The 20,839-nt window shown below is 41.7% G+C and overlaps 1 protein-coding gene across 12 annotated transcripts in view; it reads left to right on the top strand.

Annotated features, from left to right (window-relative positions):
* Window positions 1–20,839, top strand: part of SLC4A8 (solute carrier family 4, sodium bicarbonate cotransporter, member 8) — a 114,950-nt gene that overhangs the window by 50,556 nt on the left and 43,555 nt on the right. For 4 of the 12 annotated variants that reach the window (XM_014542119.1, XM_014542109.1, XM_014542117.1 and 1 more), the window contains 9 exons: window positions 1,398–1,479; window positions 10,231–10,398; window positions 10,885–11,020; window positions 12,485–12,645; window positions 15,440–15,628; window positions 16,841–16,932; window positions 17,821–17,978; window positions 18,860–18,947; window positions 19,932–20,078. In XM_014542119.1, the coding sequence (XP_014397605.1) occupies window positions 10,260–10,398; window positions 10,885–11,020; window positions 12,485–12,645; window positions 15,440–15,628; window positions 16,841–16,932; window positions 17,821–17,978; window positions 18,860–18,947; window positions 19,932–20,078 (1,110 nt within the window). In that variant the 5' untranslated portion in view covers window positions 1,398–1,479; window positions 10,231–10,259. Of the gene's footprint in view, window positions 1–1,394; window positions 1,480–2,681; window positions 2,684–5,057; window positions 5,126–6,580; window positions 6,660–10,211; window positions 10,399–10,884; window positions 11,021–11,299; window positions 11,385–12,465; window positions 12,646–14,255; window positions 14,298–15,439; window positions 15,629–16,840; window positions 16,933–17,820; window positions 17,979–18,859; window positions 18,948–19,931; window positions 20,079–20,839 lie in introns of those variants that run through there. The other 8 variants (XM_014542110.1, XM_014542111.1, XM_014542113.1 and 5 more) reach the window with 7 other exon arrangements.

Raw genomic sequence — 20,839 nt, 5'->3', positions numbered from 1 at the left:
TAAGGAGCAGTGAGCTGAGGGGTAAGGAGCAGTGAGCAGGTGGGTGGTAAGGAGCAAGGGATCCCGGACTGCAAGAGGATGTGTGGGAGTGGGCCTAAGCTGGCAGGTGGACATCCCCTGAGGCATCCCGGACTGCCAGAGGGCACAGGCCGGGCTGAGGGACCCTCCACCCCCAGTGCATGAATTTCGTGCACCAGACTCTAGTGAGGACATAAAAATGGGAGGACCTAGCTTAGTTTATAAGAGGGGTAATCAGGAAAAGCTTCCAAGGAAGTGCATTTAGATTGAGATCCATAGGATGATGAATAAGTATTAGTTGCTGGTGGTGGAGGTGGGGGTAGTAGGCAGAGGGTGATTGCTCCAGAAGGAGCAGCACTCAGGGAAGAAAGGAAATATGGTTCCAGAACTGATAAAAAATGTCCAGTATGACTGAAATGTTGGAGAGTATGGGATAGAGTGGATGTGAGATGAGAGTGAATTCGAGGGAAATTGCAAAGGAGGTCTTGATAAGAAAAGAGAACTGTTTCTCTGAAGGCATATAAGTGATACTCAATATATATGAAATAGATGACTAAATATGTTTGAAATTTCAAATGTGGATTAAGAAATGATGGTGCCATAGGAAGGAGTAAGTAAATGAGAACAGGCTGCTAGTTTTGGAAGAAAGATTAATTTGGTTTTAGACACCTGAGTCTTGAGGTGTGGCATCCCATTGGTTTGTCAAATACTGGGCCACAACATCTCAGGGTGCTGTTGAAATTGTAATGCTCAAGTGAGGGAAACAAAAGGTAGACCGCGCTTCCTTGGGAATTATATTTAGAGGAAGAAGATGAGCCTTAGGATGAGACAGGGAAGATTTGGATAGACCGCGCTTCCTTGGGAATTATATTTAGAGGAAGATGAGCCTTAGGATGAGACAGGGAAGATTTGGGCAGGGAGCAGGATGGATAATTTAAAGGACAGAGTATTAAACAGGCTTAGATGCTGCAGAGGTCAAGGAGACCGACCAGTTTTACACCAAATGAGACAATGTGGTTGACACCACTTACAAAATGCCATTATACAGATGTATAGATGGGGTGCAGAGATGAAAAGGCATGAGATCTGCAGTCATAAGACTTGGGCTCAGTCCTACTTCTGCCTTTTACCCCATTTGTAACCTTGAGCAATCATTATTTATGTTCTCTGAGTCTCAGGCTGTTCATTTTATAAAATAAGAAAGAGAATGGCTACCATATTTGTATCTCAAAGTTATTGTGAGGTTCAAATTTAAAAAATATATAAACCATTGTGCTTCTCTTCCAAGTGTTGCATAAAGAGTCTGACACATGGTACTTAACTGAATGTTTGAATGAATGTGTGGGTATTACTATGACTACATATTTATGTTTTCACAGAGACCAGATGAAGAAGCTGTGGTGGATCAGGGTGGGACCAGTACAATTCTCAACATTCACTATGAGAAAGAAGAGTTGGAAGGTAAGAACTGCTGTTCCATGTAATGGGGGAATCAGTGAGAGGCAGCCTGTGGGAGGGACAGCTTTGTTATCAGGAGATTGGGGTTTGAGTCCTAACTTTCACTAGCTGTCAGACCTTGGGGGAGATCACTTAATTTCCCTTAGCCTCAACTTCCTTGTCTGTTAAATAAAAGTAGGATAGTAATACCCAATAGACAGCATGTGAGACAGCGCTTTGAGCTCTGTAAAGTCCAATATAAACATTATTAAATGACCTATTCCATGAGAATGTGAAGTACTCAGATCAGTTTATTGATTCTTGACAACTGCTTAGAAATATAAATACATGCAAACTTTTAAAAGAAAGATTACAAATAATTTTAAAAACTCAGTTTGGCTATAAAATCCTGTTTGTACCCCATTTATAATGTTTGCTCTTTCCTTCTAACTAAACCCATTTCTGCCTGGTGTTTTCATCTAAACAAGAAAAGGGAAAACACATACGTACCTGTAACATATTTAGGAGTCACAGCACAGAGTTGCATAAAAATCCAACTGAAGTGGACAGGAAGGGCATTGTTAATGACCTGCTGTTTCTAGTGTACCCTACTAAGGCTCTTCTTCCTTCCTCCCTGCCCCAGCCCCAGCTCCCCACATGACCCCGTGTGGTGTCCTGTTTTCCTTTTCCCCCTGGGGCCTAGTTTCCTGATTTGTGGTGATGCTTGATTTTATTAGAGAAAGGCTCTGTCTATAGAACTTTAATGAGAACCCACATTTGGCTCAAAAGCCTCTGTGAACTCTCTGCAGCACCCTCTCAATGTTGAAGGCTACAAAACAGCAACTTTCTAATGACTGGGACAGCATGTGAAAAATCCTCTCTGGACTGCTTGTTCTCGTGACGTGTTTTTTTTTTTTTCATCATCAAAGTTGTACAATCCCTCAAGAGAACTTGTCCTTAGGATGAGGAGAGTGAAAGCTCTAGAGAGGCTGACTCAGTCTCTGGATCTATTACCATGAGAACTTATGTGGGTGGCTCTGTGGAGGTCAGTGGGTTTGGATAGATCAAGGTCAAGTTTTCCAAACTATTTTAACCAGATGGAAGAGCCAATGTGGGTTTCAGCAATTGGGAGAAAGTGGGAGAAGAAAAGGGTGTGGGGGGTGGGAGGCTAACATTCGTTAAATGACCCTTGTGTATTAGGCATTTGACTGGGGTCTTTGAACAAGATGTCTTTTTTATCTTCTCAATACAAGGCCAGGTAGGTTATATACCTACTTCAGGTCATCTAGCCCAATGATCTTTAACCCTTTTCACCTCATGGCACACAAACTAATTACTAAAATTCTGTGGCACACCAAAAAATGAATATATTGTTTTGCCAATCTGACACACACACACACACAAAGTATAATTTTGATTCCACACCAGACAGCTATTGTGTTGTCCTCTTTTTATTTGCCAATCTAAGGAAAAAGAGGTCAATGTCCCTGACTAAATAATCAGGTACTGCATGTTTTAAAGAGAGAGAGAGAGAGAGAGAGAGAGAGAGAGAGAGAGAGAGATCAACATCTATTGGCTACCTCCCGTATGCGCCTCAGCTGGGGATTGAACCTGCATACCTGTTGTATGGGCTGATGCTCCAACCAACTGAGCCACCTGGCCAGGGCCGTTGTCCCTTTTTAATTTGACAATCTAAGGGAAAAGAGGTCAGTGTCCCTGACTAAATAGTCAGATATTGTAAGTTTTAAAAATTTCTTGCAGCACACTGATGTGACACCGGTTGAAAATCGTTGATAGCCTGATGGCAGGTGATATGGGACGAAACTGGGCTTTTCCACTCTACCACACCATCTGCAAGGGAGGACAGTATCCAGCATTAACTACCCAACCTCAACATTTTGTTCCATTATGTAAACATGTTTATCTATTAGCCCTCCTTCTGCCCAGATAATTCTATTGCTTCTCTACCCTCTTATTGCCCCGTGGGGCAATGTTGTTCTCAGTTTAGTTGTTTGGGCCCACATGACCTTTGTCCTCAGCAAGGAGATAACTGTTTATAAACACTCTTTGTCTCCTTGTGAGTAGAATAATAAACTTGTGCAAACTCTCTTGAATCTTGAGGACTGTGTTCCACCCACAGAGGTCAGCTGAGTAATTGGCAGTTGGATCAGCTTCTTATGATGTCATCATCTATTCTTTATGCATTCTCCATTTTGCCATAAAAATTAGTAATCTATGATGTCATTACTAGAGAGTAATGTGTTGGGAAATGGTCGTTTATACATAGACCTTTTTGAAAACTAGAATCTTATTTATTTTAGTACTATTTTTAAAAAGCACTTTAGACAAATGGAGGACAAATGCTGCCTACTTCTCAGGCCTGATGTGGTTCTAGAGCAGCTCTGGAGAGGAAAGGAATTTGCTGTGGGGCTGGCCATGCTGTGGGCTCTACCCCGACTCACTCTGAGGTCAGCTCTGGGACTCAGTGATGCTGCACTTAGAGTGACATTGTCTTTTGAAGGTGTAGGATAAAATTATATTTGGTTTGATATGTATACCATGATACAAGGTTTTGTGGCTACAGATAAATCCCTGGTCTTCCTTCCCCTTTATTCCATATGTCTACCCCACGTGACATAAACCATTTCATCACTCATTTTCAGAATTACTCTGAGATTTAGTCTCTGGACATTGTGAGAGTCTTTTGTAAATGTGGGCCTTTTGCGTACGTTAATTTCATCAGTAGGAGATAGTGCATTAAACAATGACATTGTTTTTGAAGAGTCAAAAGCAAACATTAGAATAGATTTCCAAAGATAAACTCATGAAGAGCAGTAATAGTCCATGATGTGCTTCAGTGGACTCTCCCAGTCTCAGAGGAACACGAGCAGTTGCTTTATTTAGAAGAATGGATTTTTCCATTTTTTCTGGCAGATCATTATTCCTGATTAACGACTAGATTTATGAATCCTAGAGTAAGTTTAGTGCCTTCTAGTAAGTTTTTAACAAATGTGTAAGAGCCATTTGCTCATATTTATAACTTAAAAGAAAAAGAAAAGACTTGCATCTGCTCCACATGTTAGATTCCCCCCTGTGGTTATTGACTTTGAGTCAACCTGTAGCCCAGAGGAGTGGAACACCTTTTGTATGTGCTAATGAGTTCTGTCTGCACTCTTGGTAAACAGCATGTATGGAATGTTAATACAGCCTCCATCTGGAGGGTGGGTCTCACCTGTGGTTTCTGTCTTGCTCCACAAGATTCAGTCCCAGTTCACTAAGGATTGTTCTCTGCATTTGTATACATACTTATCTTTTAAAAATTGATTTCAGAGAGGAAGGGAGAGGGAGAGAGATAGAAACATCAACGATGAGAGAGAATCATTGATCGGCTGCCTCCTGCACACCCTACACTGGGCATCGAGACTGCAACCTGGGCATGTGCCCTCACTGGGAATCGAACTGTGACCTCCTGGTTCATATGTCAAAGCTCAGCCACTGAGCTATGCCAGCTGGGAGTGTATACATACTTATTTTAAAAATATATACACTGTTACATCTTTTCTATAAGTTTTTACTAAATTAACACTTGTATTTGCATACAGAGACTCTGAAGAGTAGTAAATGCTGGAGGAAAGAATGGAGAATTGGATGGGAAGAAGGTAGAATTTTGGTGAGTTGATTGGTAGATGGAAGGGATGAAGATTGTGAGGGTAGGTGAGGGTTGAATGGCCAGCAAAGTGACCACAGGATTAGTTTAGTGAAGTCATCACAATGCCAAAATCTAGTTAGGACTGGATTTTACTAGTGCTATATTCATTTCCTAGTGTCCATTTGTTAGTCTTCTTTTCTGCTGATTTCATTCAGAAAATCCAAGTTTCTGTTTCAGAGTTCCAGCGTAGAAGCTGATGCCTAATTTTCTGATAGATACTTGGACTTACTTAGTTCTGACCTCTGCTGGGGCTTGTTTTCATTAACGCTTGTCTCGCTGGTGTTTTAAGAAGGCAGGCACTGTGGTTGGCTAATGTTTGTGAGAGCTGGTTAGACTAAAAGAACTTCTTAGAGAAGGAGGAGTCTTCTTAAAGATTTAAGCTTTAACTTACTTCCTACAGAGCCCTCAAAGGCATCAGTAGGATGTCTTGCCTGTTATGCTACAGACTTGCCTAGAAGGAATTTAAATATCAAGCAAAACCATACATTATTTACTCAACAAACATTTACTGAGGTCCTTTTATAATCTTTTTTTGCAGCAATATGTAGAGATAGTGAGAACAATGGAACCATTGTGAATTCTCCAAAGAAAGCCTTAGCCCGAGCCTTTCCTAGGTCTTAACATCAGAACCTGGACTAGCCATCATTTGGACAAGACCTGAGAAGTCTTTTGGTCCAACTTCCTTGTTTTACTTTAATAGTGTCAGTGAATAAATTAACCAAGAAAATGAGTCTAATAACATCGATTCTAATACCTAATTATTGTGTTCTCACTTTCTCTTTAGAATGTAGTTAAAATTAAATAATACTAGCATTATACCAGCACGAGCCCAGCAGAAATATTTGGAGTGTGCTTAAGAAGTAGCGGTCCTAACCTGGCCAGTAACCTGGGTGATTTGCTCAGAAGAGGAAGCATATGGTTGGGGTGGCTCTGTTGAAGGACTGAAAGTTACCCTTAGACTGTTCTTCACCTGCACACACCTGGTTTTACAACACTTAGGTCACTATTTTAGAGGGTGGTTGAAGTGATTCTCTAGGATCTAGATATGCTTTTCATGGCTCACAGGTTCTTCATGTCTGTGCCTGTCTGTCTCTAACTTTCCCCCCTCCTCTCCTTTCCTCTTTCACCTTGTTCTGGTCCCACTGGCTGTCCTTTTCCCTTGGAACTAGCCGCACACATTGCCATTGGAGAGCCTGTGTACTTGATCTTCCCTCTTCCTGGAATGCTCTTCTCTGGGGTCTTCTCATGACCTCTCCTTCTCATCACTGGATGTCTCTTCTAATCATCTTAGCTAAAGTCTCCCTTCTTCATTCTATCCCCTACCATAGATATTCTAGCACTTTATTGTATTTTATTCATAAAAATTATCAGTATTTGAAATAATATGTTTTTATGATGTCTGTCTTCCCCCACTAGAATTGTGTTTTGAAGACAGGAATTTTGTGCTGTTCATTGCTGTATCCCCAGCCCTTGGGATAGGACCTGGTACAATTAGGTAACGCCAGCCTGGGTTGACATGAGTGGTGTACTACAGGTACCTAGTTAAATACTATACTCAAACATTATTAACAGATGGTATTTTATTAAAGTGGTAGTTAATTTAGTTGTTTTCATGGTTTATAGTTTTCACTGATTATATCAGAGGTCCAGAATCCCACATCTTAGCAAATGACCTCTTCGGGCTCTGTATTTCTGTTTCATTGAAGTTTCAAGATAACAACATTATGTGTTGAAATCTGCCTGTCAAAAATGTCCTGAGGTGTGCCCGAGTCAACAGGACTGTCCTGAGGCAGTTAGTGTGTAATAGGTGCGATTCTTCCTGATACTAAATATTTTATTATCCTGCCTGCCTCTCAACACTCTAACAAATCTCTGATCATCTTCCCATCTAATCATCACTGTTACTTTTTTATTTTGCTCTATCACTTTGGAAATTGAGAGACAGGGGAGGACAAAGAAAAGGAGGGAGAAATAAAGAAAGGGGTGTTAGAACAGCACCCCCAGGCACTTTAACACCACTTGGAAGTGGAGAGCACTATCAAGGAATCTCTAAAAAAGAAGTTGAGCACAATCTTAGGAAATGCCATTGCTGGGGAGAGAAGAAAATGAGGAATTGGTAACTCTTTCCATAAAGTCCCATTATCTAGGAAGTCTTCCTCAAGTAAGCTTTTAGTTATCAGGTTGGCTAGGATTTTCTCAATCCTCTCGTGCCCTGGTGAGTATTTCATCTACCACAAATATGTTCACTTTATTACTCATTCCTTTTGTGGTCCGCTTCAAATTAGAGGCCTTCTTAGGTCATATTATGTTCTCCTGAGGAGATTCTAGGGGTTTATGCTCCTAGTGGAGGCACTTAGGATATATTCTGTTTTCTGGATATGTGGAGGGATGACCATATATAAGACACTGTGTATTTTGTTATGTGAGGGATTCCAAGAAGAAGAAGTTCTGACCTGGGACTTTGAGGAGCTTGCAATTGAATAGTGGGAGATAACACTGATAGAGGCTTAACTTTAATGCAAGGCATAAAATGAGTACACAAGAGAATGCTAGCCAGGGACTCTGGGGATTTAGAGGAAGGAGGAGTCATATCTGATCTGGGAGATCAGAAATAACACCAAGAGGGAAGGTCATTGCAATGAATCTTGAAGGAGCGAGCCACGTCAGTGTCCAGAAAGCATTGGCACATTTATGGAATAGCGGTTGGTTTAGGTAGAAGAAAGAGTGTGAGATGATGGTGGGTGCAGCAGCCATGTCATGAAGAGGAGACAGAGTCAAAACCAAGCCACTCAGTTGCTAAGATGCAGAAGGTGAGCATCTCTAGATACCTTCCCCCTGAACATTTATTTGATGTGAGCATGTATAGGATTTTAACTTTTATCTCTCTTGAGCTGATGATCACTCACTTCTCTTAGAGGTCTTTCCCTTTATTTTTCTGTTGAATGTATAATTTGTCCCAGAGGAGGAAAAGACTAGAAAGGAGGCTGGGACCCCGAGCATGCGGGAGCATGAAGGAGTGAGCAGTTCCAGAGCAGCACTTCAGGAGGATTGGTTTGTGGGATTTAATTGGTGTGGGAGAAAGGAAGAAGGCTCCTGCTGTTGTCCAAGTGAGAGGAGAGAAAGGCTTGACAGCCCTAATCGATAGGATGTAACCCTGAGGGGCAAGAGGTAGAGGTGGAAATTTAAGGTAATTCTGATGTTTCAAGCCTGGAACGTTGAGAGAATGGCGATGCCGTGGACAGAAGCATGAAGAAATGAGTATGAGCCTGATTTGGGATGAAGCATGGTGGTTTGCTTTGAATCATTTAGATAAAGATTTGGGGGTCATTTGTAGAAGTGAATTTTGAAATGAGGGGAGTAAAAATTACTAAAAGAAGAGAAAAAAGGGTCAAGGAGGGGAAACCGGAGAGTCTTCCTTTGATTGTGGGATTGTGGAAGCACAGCCAGAGATGTGCAAGCGAGTCGGAGAGGGCAGTGGGACAGGAGCTGAGGGAGCCCAGAGCACCAAGGGGAGGAAGTGGTCAAGGGATTGGGATACTGCATGGAACATGGTGGGCTCTCAAGAAAGTCTTCACTGAACTGAGAGAGACGTAAGATGATAGAGAGTTGGTGATAGAGATGAGGTGGTCTTGGTGTCCCTGAGAGGGCAGTTTCAGTGGAGAGCGGTCACGTGCAGTGGCTATGGAACAAGGAGATGATGAGGAAAGGGAGCTAGGTTGGTAGATGGTTCTTAAAAGTGGTTTGATGGAGAAGGGAAGAGGACAAGGCAGAAATGTGGGAGAGTGGCGTTGCATTGGGGAAGTTTCTTTTTAAGATAAAAGAAACTTGAGCAGGAGAAACTCATGGAGGGAATGGATGGAAAGGAGAGTCGGAGGATAGCTGATGGAGCAGAACTCCAGAGGGATGGGAGGCTATGCTCGTTAGCCTGGCAAAGAGGGGAAGCTGGGGGAGGAAGTGAGCCAGGCTGCGGTGGAGGAGCTTACAAGAGAGGCCTGAATTTTCCCATTAAAACATGAAGGGAGGTCACCTGCTCAGAGGGAGGAAATGTGGAGAAGGCTGTGGGTTTGAAGACAGTGACTAAAGACTGGAACAGCTTTTGTGAGGGAAGATGTTGGGAGTCAGTCTGAGATGTAGAGTGCTGAGCCGCAGTAACTGGGCAGAAATGAGGGAAGACCAAGGCTCTGTGTGTCAGGGGTGGGAGCGTCCTGGAAGCTTCTGATTCTGGACTCCAGGCTAGGCAGGAAGGCTAATGAAGCCAGGTGGAGGTGACAGAGGCCTGGAAGTCATTAACAGAACAAAATAAGGTTTCTAGAAGGAATGAGGGAGTAAGGAAAGGAAGAACTAGAGAGGAATGCTATCGGATCATTTTTTCATGTTCTCCTCTTTTTGTATAATTATTTCATATCTCTCCCTATAATCTTAGCCTCCCTCTAGTTTGTAACTAGTCTCTCATGCTATTCTACAGTGCAGAAAAAAAGGAGACTGATCCTAGAATATATTAGCTGCTAAAATTTATTCCAGGTATCATGTTAAGCATTTTACATATATGTTATTTACTGTTCACAAAACCCCTCTGAGTTTAAATAATAAACTTTCAGTACTCCTTTTAAAGGCAGTCACAGAGAGATTAGATAACTTGTTCAAGGTCACAAGGCTTGTGAATGATGAGGTGAAGTTTTGGACCCAGGCAGGTTGAACTGAGCACTTTTCTAAGCTGCCTCCCTGCTAAGACTTGTTGCAGTTGTCATAGAGTGATTGTATTGCCTTTTTTAAAATAATTGATCAGATTGTTGTTGTAATAACAACTAGCATTTGTATTGGCCTTTAATGTTCATGCACATTGTTTCTTTTGATCTTAACAACACTCCTGGAGGTTTTCAGCCACATGCAAGTGACCTTTGAATTCTAAGATCTCTATATCCTTAGCTCTGGAAGTCTTTGAAGTTTATCATTACAGGATTGTGACCAGGCCAAAGAATTATAATCTACACCCCCCCCCCCCCTTAAATATGCTAGACTCCTTTTATTAAAGGTGTTTTCTCTACAGACCTTCTGCTTCTTTTCAGGTCATAGGACCCTGTACGTGGGGGTTCGGATGCCACTGGGCCGGCAGAGCCATCGGCATCATCGAACTCATGGCCAGAAGCACCGGAGACGAGGCCGGGGTAAAGGAGCCGGCCAAGGGGAGGAAGGCCCAGAGGCCCTGGCACACGGTATCACCCTTGGGAGAGAAGGTGGGTGTCCATGGCCGGGAGGATTGGTGAGGCTGAGGGACATTAAGCAGATGGTTTTGATTCTCTACTCCTTCTATAGAGTTTTTAGAGCTTGCTTCCAAGAAGAAAAAATGCTTCTAAGAATCAGAAGTGTCTTCCTGAAAACTCTACAATTCAGGCCCCCAAATCAATACCATAATAGGTGAAATAATTTGCTAGAGAACTAGCCATTCCTTTGGATCAGATTCATCAGATTTCCAGTTTGTTGTGGGTTTTTTTCCAAGTGGTCTTAGTTAATATTTTTTTCCTCCTGTGAAAATGCTTTCACAGAAGAGATTTAAAAAAATTTTTTTCTGGGAATAAATAAATTTTTTTTATCTGTGCTCAGGATTATCTTAAATACATTCCTGAAGTTTTAAGGCCCCGAGATGTGATAAGTATGGCAGAATTCTATCTCTGCTCTAGTTGAAGCTGGGAGCAGACCTTTCTCTGTGGTTGATTTTCCAGACACACCATCTCAGCGTGTTCAGTTCATTCTTGGCACTGAGGAGGATGAGGAACACGTGCCTCATGAGCTGTTCACAGAGCTGGATGAGATCTGTATGAAAGAGGGAGAAGATGCGGAGTGGAAAGAGACAGCCAGGTAACTTCCTAAAATAAACTGGGTCAAGATTTGCTTGGGTAGGCAATGGTACCTTTCAGCAGGTGACAGGCCTGCCTTGTCTCTTATTTCTTCATGGGAAAAGTGATGACTGACTTGGGAACTGATGTTTGAGAGTGTTCTTTGGAGAGTCTTGATGTTGACCTCTTTGTGGTTTCTCTGGTCACATCTACACCAATTGACCTTGAGCCTAGAATTGAGGTCCTCTCTTATTTTGGGGGGGGGGCCCAGAGTACTTCATGGGTTATCTTGATATCATAGGTCTGATTTAGAGGATGCCTGATGGGGCCACCTTGGTTTGGACCTAGCCAAGAAGACAGAGCACAGGTCCAGACTTTTCCTACAGGTGAACCATAGAGTCATTTCGGTTTTAATTCAGTGGAATTCACATAATTTTTGAGATTTTAACTTCTAATGGGACAGTCCAACTTTATAGACCCTTGAGATTATAGTGTCTGACAGTAGGCTTTTTGAAGTAGTTGTAGGGTGGCCGTGCTTGCCTAAGGCTCAAACCCAAGAAGCCCTTAGATTAATCAGGGCCATGTCTGGGCTCTTCTAGTAACTGACCAGTGGGCCTGAGCCTCAGGGTAAGAGGCAATGTGCATAACTAGCAAAGCATGGCTCCAGCTCACATCAGAATAGCTCTTCCTTGATGCCTGCTGTCTCCATGGATATTTTCTACAGGTAGAAAGGATTAAACAAGCCAAGCCATATGATACCAAATGAAAAGGCAATTAATCTTGTCATTTTGTCTTTGTAAACTGCTAAAGGTCACATGGATAGGCTCTTTAAGAAAGAAAAAAATCATTTTATTAATGTGATTTGTCAGTATATCCAAACGATAGAGATTGGGTCTATTTTTAATTACATAAGTAATGTATGCTCATTATAAAAAACTAGAGGCCCAGTGCATGAAATTCGTGCACTGGGGGTGTTGTTCCTCAGCCCAACCTGCACCCTCTCCAATCTGGGACCCCTTGGGGGATGTCCGACTGCCGGTTTAGGCCCGATCAGTCATTTGGTCGTCCCTCACTAACCCCCCTGCCGGCCTGGTCACCCCATGCAGCCTGTTCAGTCGTCTGTTCAGTTGCTATGGTTGCTTAGGCTTTTATATATATAGATTAGAAAATAAAGATAAATAAAAAGAAAATGGAAATTATGCGCAAAACCCCAGGGATAATGAGGAATATAATATTTGGTGTCTTATACATGGATATGCTCGTGTTTTTAAAATTTTCTTTAAATAAAAATGGTATTAACTTTACTCAACCTTGCACTGTTGTACAGTCTGCTGTTTTCACTTACCAATGTACCTTGAACACAGAGAGTAGATTACAATGTTCAGTGTGATTATTTAGATCTTTTTTTGTGATTTACATTAAAGATTCACTCTTAAAAAGTCCTCATTTTCTATCTTTGGCATCTAGTTCTTTGTAATGCTTTCAGGTGGCTGAAGTTTGAAGAAGATGTTGAAGATGGGGGGGAACGCTGGAGCAAGCCCTATGTGGCAACCCTTTCATTGCACAGTCTCTTTGAGCTAAGGAGCTGCCTTATTAATGGAACGGTCCTTCTGGATATGCGTGCAAATAGCATAGAAGAAATTTCAGGTAAGGTTAGGTGAAGGAAAGCAGAGGAATGTTCGTGTAAATTAAGAAGTCTGGTATAGAGCAGCGGTCGCCAACTGGTGGCCCGCGGACCACTGATGGTGTCTGAGGTCCGAAAGGTTGGCGACCGCTGGTATAGAGGAAAGAATCAAATGGCTGTGTTTCCTTAGGCAAGTCACTTAGCGTTCGTTCCTGACCTCAACATTCTCAGCTGTGGGATGGGTTTCAAACTAAGAAATCACCTATTTCACAGACTTATGGGATTTAAATGACATGGTACTTAGTCTTCCATTTTTTTGTTCATTCAGCAAACATTTATTTTATATTTATTTATTTATGCCTGATTATGTCCTAGCCACAGGGAATAAAGATAAAATACAGCTTCTACCTTAAAGAAGCTCATCTTTTAGTGGGGAAAATAGCTATAGAACAATTAATATAAGTGCCACAATGGGAGATATATTTTGACAATAATTATAGAAAGGGGCAACTAGGAGTTGTGCAGAGAAAAGGGAGTTAAATATTTTTAAAATATGGCAGCTAGGAAGACATGTAAGAAATTGTGTCAAAGTACCTCTACTTCTTCAGCAAGATATGAAAGGGAGATGTCTGATGAAGTTTTATGGAGTGGTTGAGTGTTACGTTATGGGAATGGAGTTTGGCATATGGGTGCATGTGAGGATTTTCCCCTTCAGCTTGGCTTGATTTGGCTGGAGAGGTTAAATAAGGATTTCTCCAAACTTTTCTCCATTTAAAGTATCCAAGTAATTCTGTCTCTCTGGGATCACATGGGACCCAAGGGAGAGGTCAGCACTGATAGGATCCTGTGTCCCCTCCAAAGACTCTAGGGGAAAGTTATTCTTGATGCTTCTAGCTTACAGCTTCTAGTGTCTCTCTTATAAGGATCTGTGTCTCTCTCATAAAGATATTTGTCAATATCATTCAGGATGATCTCATCTGGAGAGCCTTAGTTACATCTGCAAAGACTCTTAAAATAAAATCACAGGTCTCAGGGTTATACATAGACATATCTTTTAGGGGGTCACCATTCAACCCACTACAAAAGCCAAAACAAGAGTTTTAACTCACCAGTGTCAAATGCTATGGAGAGGTCAGGTTAGGTAAGGACTAGAACATCCATCAGATTGAGCAACTGGAAGGTTATTGATTATTTTATCAAAAGCAGTTTCTTTGAGGTAGTCAAATTACAGTGGGCTGAAGAATTTTTGTTTTGAGAACTTTAAGTGATAGGAGAGAGGGAGAGGGAGAAGAAGAAGGAGAAGGAGGGAGAGAGAGATAGAAATAGATGAGATAGATAAAGGAGGACTTGGGGAGGATATTCTTTTTTTTTAAATATATTTTTATTGATTTCAGAGAGGAAGGGAGAGGGAGAGAGAGAGAGAAACATCAATGATGAGAAAGAATCATTGATTGGCTGCCTTCTGCACGCCCTCCACTGGGGATTGAGCCCGCAACCCAGGCATGTGCCTTTGCCTGGAATTGAACCCGGGACCTTTCAATCCCATGCTCTATACACTGAGCCAAACCAGCTAGGGTGGGGAGCATATTCTAATCCTTTGTTGTTGTTTTTTTTCAAGATGAAGGATCCTGAAGCATGTTTATAATATCGGAGCAAGGAAACAATCAATACAAAGGTTAAAGATAGAAAAACATGGATCTTTGGCTTGAATATTTAAAAAAGATTTTCTTTATTTATTACTACTAGCATTTGGATAGTTATGGATGAAGTTGGAGTTGAGAATAGGTTGAAGTTTGGGGGAGGCTTGGGAGTAGGTATATAGGATTGAAGTAAAACTGTTATGGTTCTCCACATTAGGTACCTGATGTATTCATGTTAGTGATGAATCACAGCAATGTTAAAATGTTCTCTCTGGGCAGTTGCTCAGTGGTTAGAGCAGGGTGTGGACTGTCCAGCCAGTGGGCCCTATAAGGACCAAGAAGTCATTTGGTTTGGCCCTGCCAAGGCAGTAGGGATGAATTAATTAAATGTTTGACCAAATATAGCAGGCTAATTTTTAAGTTAATAATTTTATAAATATCCAAATGGCTCTTGGCAGAAAAAAGGTTCCCCACCCCAGGGTTAGAGCATCAGCCCACAGACTGCAGGGTGGTGGGTTCGATTCCTGGTCAAGGGCACATACCTTGGTTGCAGGTTCAATCCCTAGCCCCAAGGGGTGTGTGAGCGGGAGGCAGCCAATCGATGTGTGTCTCTCTCTCCCCCCGCTTCCCTTCCACTCTCTCTAAAAAATCAATGGAAAAATATCCTCACTACTTGGGTGAGGATTAAAAAAAAATCTTGGAGGAAGGGAATATAGAGGACCTTTGGTAGATGACAGAACAAAATGGGTAATAGTGTAGGCTTTTGACTCAGACTGTCTTGTGCTTGAACCCCAGCTCTGCAACTTACTAGATGTGAGACCCTGAGGAATTTTGTAATGTTTGGACATCAGTTTCCTGATCTGTATAAATTGTTACATAAGCCATTTTTTTGGAGTTTTTATGAGGATAAGATTAGATAATCTAGTATAATTCCTGGCACATACAAAGTGTTCAATAGTTTCTATTTCTAATAATAATGATTTGTTATATGAATAAAGTATAACTTACCACAGCTGCTGTCATCAAAGATACTATTTCAGGAAATTGTATCTCAGTGGCACTGGTTGAATTGCATCCCCATGCTCATTGGCCCCCCCCACTCCCCTTAACCCACTTGATGTTGGCCTCTTTGGGTCCATTGACCATCAGGGTGTTCATGTTAGCATCTATTTTCCAGATCTGGTCCTGGACCAGCAAGAACTGTTCAGTGACCTGAGTGACAGCATGAGGGTTAAAGTACGGGAAGCCCTTCTCAAAAAGCATCATCATCAGAATGAAAAGAAGAGAAGTAACCTCATTCCCATTGTTCGCTCCTTTGCTGAGGTTGGCAAGAAGCAGTCTGATCCACATTCGATGGATAAAAATGGTAAGATTATTAGGAGTGACTGTTTTCTTTTTTTTTTATTAATCAGACATTTCAGCATTAACTGTAGATACTAAGTGACTAGAGGGTTGGGGCTATATTTATCTAATACGCTTCCATGCTCACTTAGACACAGTACTTCTTGTGATCAACAGATGGGTGGCTGGCACTGATGCTTTTGTGGCACTTGGGATGCCTGCCTCAGACCTCAGTGGACCCAGGGTGAGAGGTTTGTAGTGCAGAGTGGCCTCAGAACTAATATGGCTTTTGGGAGATACCCACTTTGGGGGTAATTTGGGGCCAGAGAAGGTACATCGGAGACTTTTTGTTATTGTTAATCCTCACCCAAGGATATTTTTTCCATTGATTTTTAGAGAGAGTGGAAGGAAGGGAAGGAGGGGAAGAGAGAAAGAGAGAGAAACAGTGATGTGAGAGAGACACATCGATTGGTTGCCTCCCACAAGTGCTCCGAGCAGGGCAGGGGATCGAGCCTGCAACCCGGGCATATGCCCTGACCGTGAAACAAACCGTGACTCCCTGGTTCATAGGTCAATGCTCAACACTGAGCCACACCGGCCGGGCTAGTGTAGACTCTTGAGTTGGACTTCTAGGCTTGAGATTTTGGCTTCACCACTTGAAAAGTGTGTGACTTTGGGAAACCTCTAAACCTCTTTAAGTCTAATGTTCCCCTCTGTAAAATAAGGATAATAATAGGTTCAACTCCATAAGTTTATTGTGAGGCTTCAGTAACTTAATTCATGTAAGGCCCTTAGCCAGGTGCACTCAATGAATTTCAGCTGCTGATTGGTTTTGTTTTCTGTGGCCTGGCAGGGGAACCTACATTGATCTTGCCCCCACATTTATTGAGTCACAATGTGCAGGGGATATGCCTGGGAATCAATATATTTGAAAAGTTCTTCATGGGAGTCTGATATACATTCCTGGCTAAGGATTACTACCTTAATAGAGGAAGAAAAGAGGATTACAAAGGTGTTCAGGAAGAAGGTGCAGGAGTAGTATTACCCTTGCCCTCCCTTTATCACTAATTAGTAGGTAAGGAGATAGGCATGTGTGGTCCTAGCTTCTTAATCATCTTAACCTCTTCTCTATGTGGGCTTTGCAGGAGATAGTTATAGCTAAACGATCATAGATGAGGTGTGTCAGAGGGGGAAAGGGCAGGGACTCAGAGAATTCTGTTTGATTTTCTCCAAATAGGTCAAACTGTGTCTCCTCAGTCTGTTACAACTACAAATCTTGAAGTAAAGAATGGAGTGAATTGTGAACACAGTCCTGTGGATTTAAGTAAGGTGAGTGGAGACATGGGAAGTTGGCTTATAGGCCTAAGAGTATCTCTAGGAACCCAGAGTAAGCTTTGGTATTTCAACACCCTTTTTCCAAGACCAGAGCCCCCTCTGTAGAAAAGGAGGCCCATCTCCTCTAGTCTTCTTCCTTCTACTCCAGCCTCGATGGGGCTGACACATCAGTTTGTTCCACCAGGTTCACCAGGTTCAACATGCCGAAACTGAGACTGGCCACAGACAACCCTCCCTGACTCAGACCTCCTCATTTTTTCAGATTTATTTTGGCACCTGCTCTCTAGCAGCTCCTTCTTGCCTCCAAAAGTTTTGTCAAAAACAATGCATTTGCTACTATCTCCCAAAACTCCTTCATGGTTGGGACTGTGACTTTGGTATCCATGGCCTCACTTCAGTTTCTGGTGCAAGCCATCCTGCCTCCAGCCTCTTCTTGCTCTAGTCTACCCTTGACATTGTCTTTCTAAAACACAGATAGTGTCAGGTCATGTCTCTGCTCATGAGGCAGGGAGCCTTATAAAAACTTGAACCTCTGACAAAGCACTCAAGTATTTTAAAATGAGGAAAATTTGACCTAGAGCTTCAAAAACAATTTTCTTTGAGGAAGCATGGTATAATGGATTCAAATCACAACACCTGATTTAAATTCTCTCTGAAAAGCTCTTGTCCTGAGCTAGTCAACTTCCCCTCTCTGCATCTCAGTTGCTTCATTTAAAAAAAAACTCTTATCCATCTTACAGAGTTCTTGTAAGGATCCAATGAAACAGGGTGAGAAAGCATTTGTTAAATCATCAAATGACATGCGAATGTACGGCATGAGGAGGGTGATTGACGTTTGAGGTAATGGCTCCCAGGTCCTCAGAGGCTCTCTTGGACTTTCAGGTGGACCTTCATTTCATGAAAAAAATCCCCACTGGGGCAGAGGCCTCGAATGTCCTGGTTGGTGAGGTGGACACTCTGGACCGCCCCATCGTTGCCTTTGTGAGGCTTTCTCCAGCTGTTCTTCTCTCAGGCTTGACAGAAGTGCCCATCCCAACAAGGTAAAGACAAAAACAGCACGAATCAGTGCATTATATCCAAAGTTCAGATTTGTGTGAGCTCTGGGGGAAGAAGCAAGCGAATGCCAAAACTTAGGATAATTAATTAATTTTGGGAATGCTGCTTAAAATTCAGCAGTGATCTCAATGGGGTATATTTGGTTAACCTCCATGCAGAATTCAAAGACTTTTAAGGCTATGACTGCACAGTACCTGCAGCCTTGGAAATGGAGAACTGAAGAGCATTCAAAGGACATAGCAAAGGCTGTGTTGCCCTCCCAATTCTACAGAGCCGTATCCCAGGGAAATGTCTGTGAGCTAAGGCATTGATGTCTCTTTCCACAGTCTGGTAGGATTTGTTTGGCTTGCAGATATGTCCACATTTATTCAAAAGGCTATTCATGCACCCTGAAGGTGGTGATTCCGATGACTCAGAGCTCTATGAATTACAGAGCGTTCACATGTCCAGAATATAATTTAGACTCCTCTCCAAGGCTTGATAATTTCAACTTCCTTATGCCTTTCCTCTCCCCATTATTTTCTTATTAGAGCCATCAGTCAGATTCAGATAACCTTGAATTTGCATTACAATGCCATGTTTTGAAAAAGTGTCTTTTCTATAACAAGGAATCAAGTCCATGAAAATCCTAAGAATTACAACCACATTATTAATGGAGTCATACAAATAGCTTCCAATGTCCATAGTGGAGCTATTAGATCAAGGCAGCTCATACTGCTCCATCATTAGTCTGCCTCCTTTTATTGAAGGTACCGTGATGGTTTCTGCTTGATAGGCCAGAGAAATGTTCTGCTGTTTAGAGAGGAGTAAGATGCCAATTCTTTAATTTTACTTACATACTTTCGTCCTTTGTGTGTGTTGGCAGATTTTTATTTATCCTATTGGGTCCAGTAGGGAAAGGTCAGCAGTACCATGAGATTGGCAGATCCATGGCCACCATCATGACAGATGAGGTATGCACCACTTCTGTTTTTTCTTCATTCAACTCTTAAATATTTATTGAGTATTTACTATGTGCCAGGCACTGTGCTAATTATTAAGGGTAAAATAATTACAATTGCAATGTTGGCTGGAAGCAGTTCAGGTCACTTCTCTGAATTCTTATTGTGGGAGGACTGAGCTCTTTGGGGGATTTTTCTTCCTTTTTGAATAATCAAGGATTCAGAGAAATATTTTTTCTTGGGAAATTATTATTGCCAAGTAAACTACTAAGAGAGAAAGATATTAAGGCTGACTTAACTTTCTAGAGATGATTGTTAATTAAATGCATCCAACCTCTTTACATACAGAAACCTCAGTCCAGTTCCACATAAATGAGACCAGTTTGTATAAGTTAGGGGTTTATGCTCGGTACTGTAATGTGAATGTATCAAGGAAGCCAGAAATTTTGGCTGATCCCCACTGCATACCCCAGTGAGGACTTCACTGCTCTTGTAAATTGCAAAGCAGGAGTTTCAAGGCATGTGTCTTAGCAGGCAGAGGAGATGGAGGCTGTGTTTTATTAGCGTTCTTTGATGGGGAGGCTTATTTCACACAGAACCTTCATTAGTAATTCCATCCACTTTTTCCAACCATATGATCAGGAAAATTTTCCCATGCATCTTCCCCTTTATTCCATTCTTTGAGGAGATAACAGAATTATACAACTGTAGGATTATGGAATGTCTTACACAATTATAAGAATTATACAAATGTCTTATCTCTTCTTATACAAATAGACATATATTGAGTTCTTTTTGACTTATCTCATCTTTAGGTTCATTTTTAAAAATCCTTTTAACCTTATACTTCTCTAAGTGCTAAAAGTTTTCTACATTTCAGATCCCCATGACTGAAATAAAAATCAAGAGGTTGTATTCATTCTTCACCATATCCATTGGTGATTGTTTTAAGTAAAGTCATTTTCAACTTTCCTGAGGGTTTTTTCTTCTCTGTAGATTTTTCATGATGTGGCATATAAGGCCAAAGATCGAGATGATCTCCTGGCGGGGATTGATGAGTTCCTAGACCAGGTGACGGTGCTCCCTCCAGGGGAGTGGGACCCTTCCATTAGAATTGAGCCACCCAAAAACGTCCCTTCCCAGGTAATGTATGCACATTAGCTGATGGTGGCTTCGTGTCACTTACTAAGTGCCCAACCATGGACAAAGCAAAGACCACATAGGGTATATGCTAAATAAGTCAACACATGGCCCTGTTTCGGGGCACCTAGAATGTCAGAACAGTAGTGAAAAAATGAATATGCAATAATAGAGATTGGCTCAGGTGTGATAGGATCAGTCAGAATTACCTAGGATGAATTTTAAGCCAACTTTTGAAGAATTGATGTGGAATGGCAGAGAGGAGAGGGAAGGTAATTTTTTGGGAGTGTAACATGAATGAAGCTATTTAAATTAAAAGAGCAAGTTGTATATAGAGAACAAATAGAGTTCCCCATAGGTTAAAGACGGGAAGGGTACTCCTACTATGCACTGGACAGTAAGCCAGATGCTTTACATATGTTAATTCAATCTTTTCAGCAACAGCCCCCAGTGGGTATTGTTATCCTTAGTTTTACAAATAAGGAATAAAATTATCTTCAAGGTTTTAAGGTAAAGTAAGATTATACAGAGGCAGATTTGAAACTGGAACTTAGGTTATATCTGATGCCAGAGCCTCCATTTTTTCTGTCTCTGAGCAAGGCAGAGTTAGAAGTCAGGTACTAGTGGAGAGGAGGATAAATTACATTTTTTGTGGTTCCCCCCACCCCCAGAAAGTCAATAAACTCCCCCAAATCAATGAATACATTTGAAAACTACAAACACTTGGGTATTTTTTGGCTGCTTTTGGATTATTTTACTACTCC

Source organism: Myotis brandtii, unplaced genomic scaffold (assembly GCF_000412655.1).
Source record: "Myotis brandtii unplaced genomic scaffold, ASM41265v1 scaffold29, whole genome shotgun sequence".
NCBI classification, from domain to species: Eukaryota; Metazoa; Chordata; class Mammalia; order Chiroptera; family Vespertilionidae; genus Myotis; species Myotis brandtii.
Note: the sequence above shows the minus strand (reverse complement) of the source record. Positions and strands in the feature narration are given on the sequence as shown.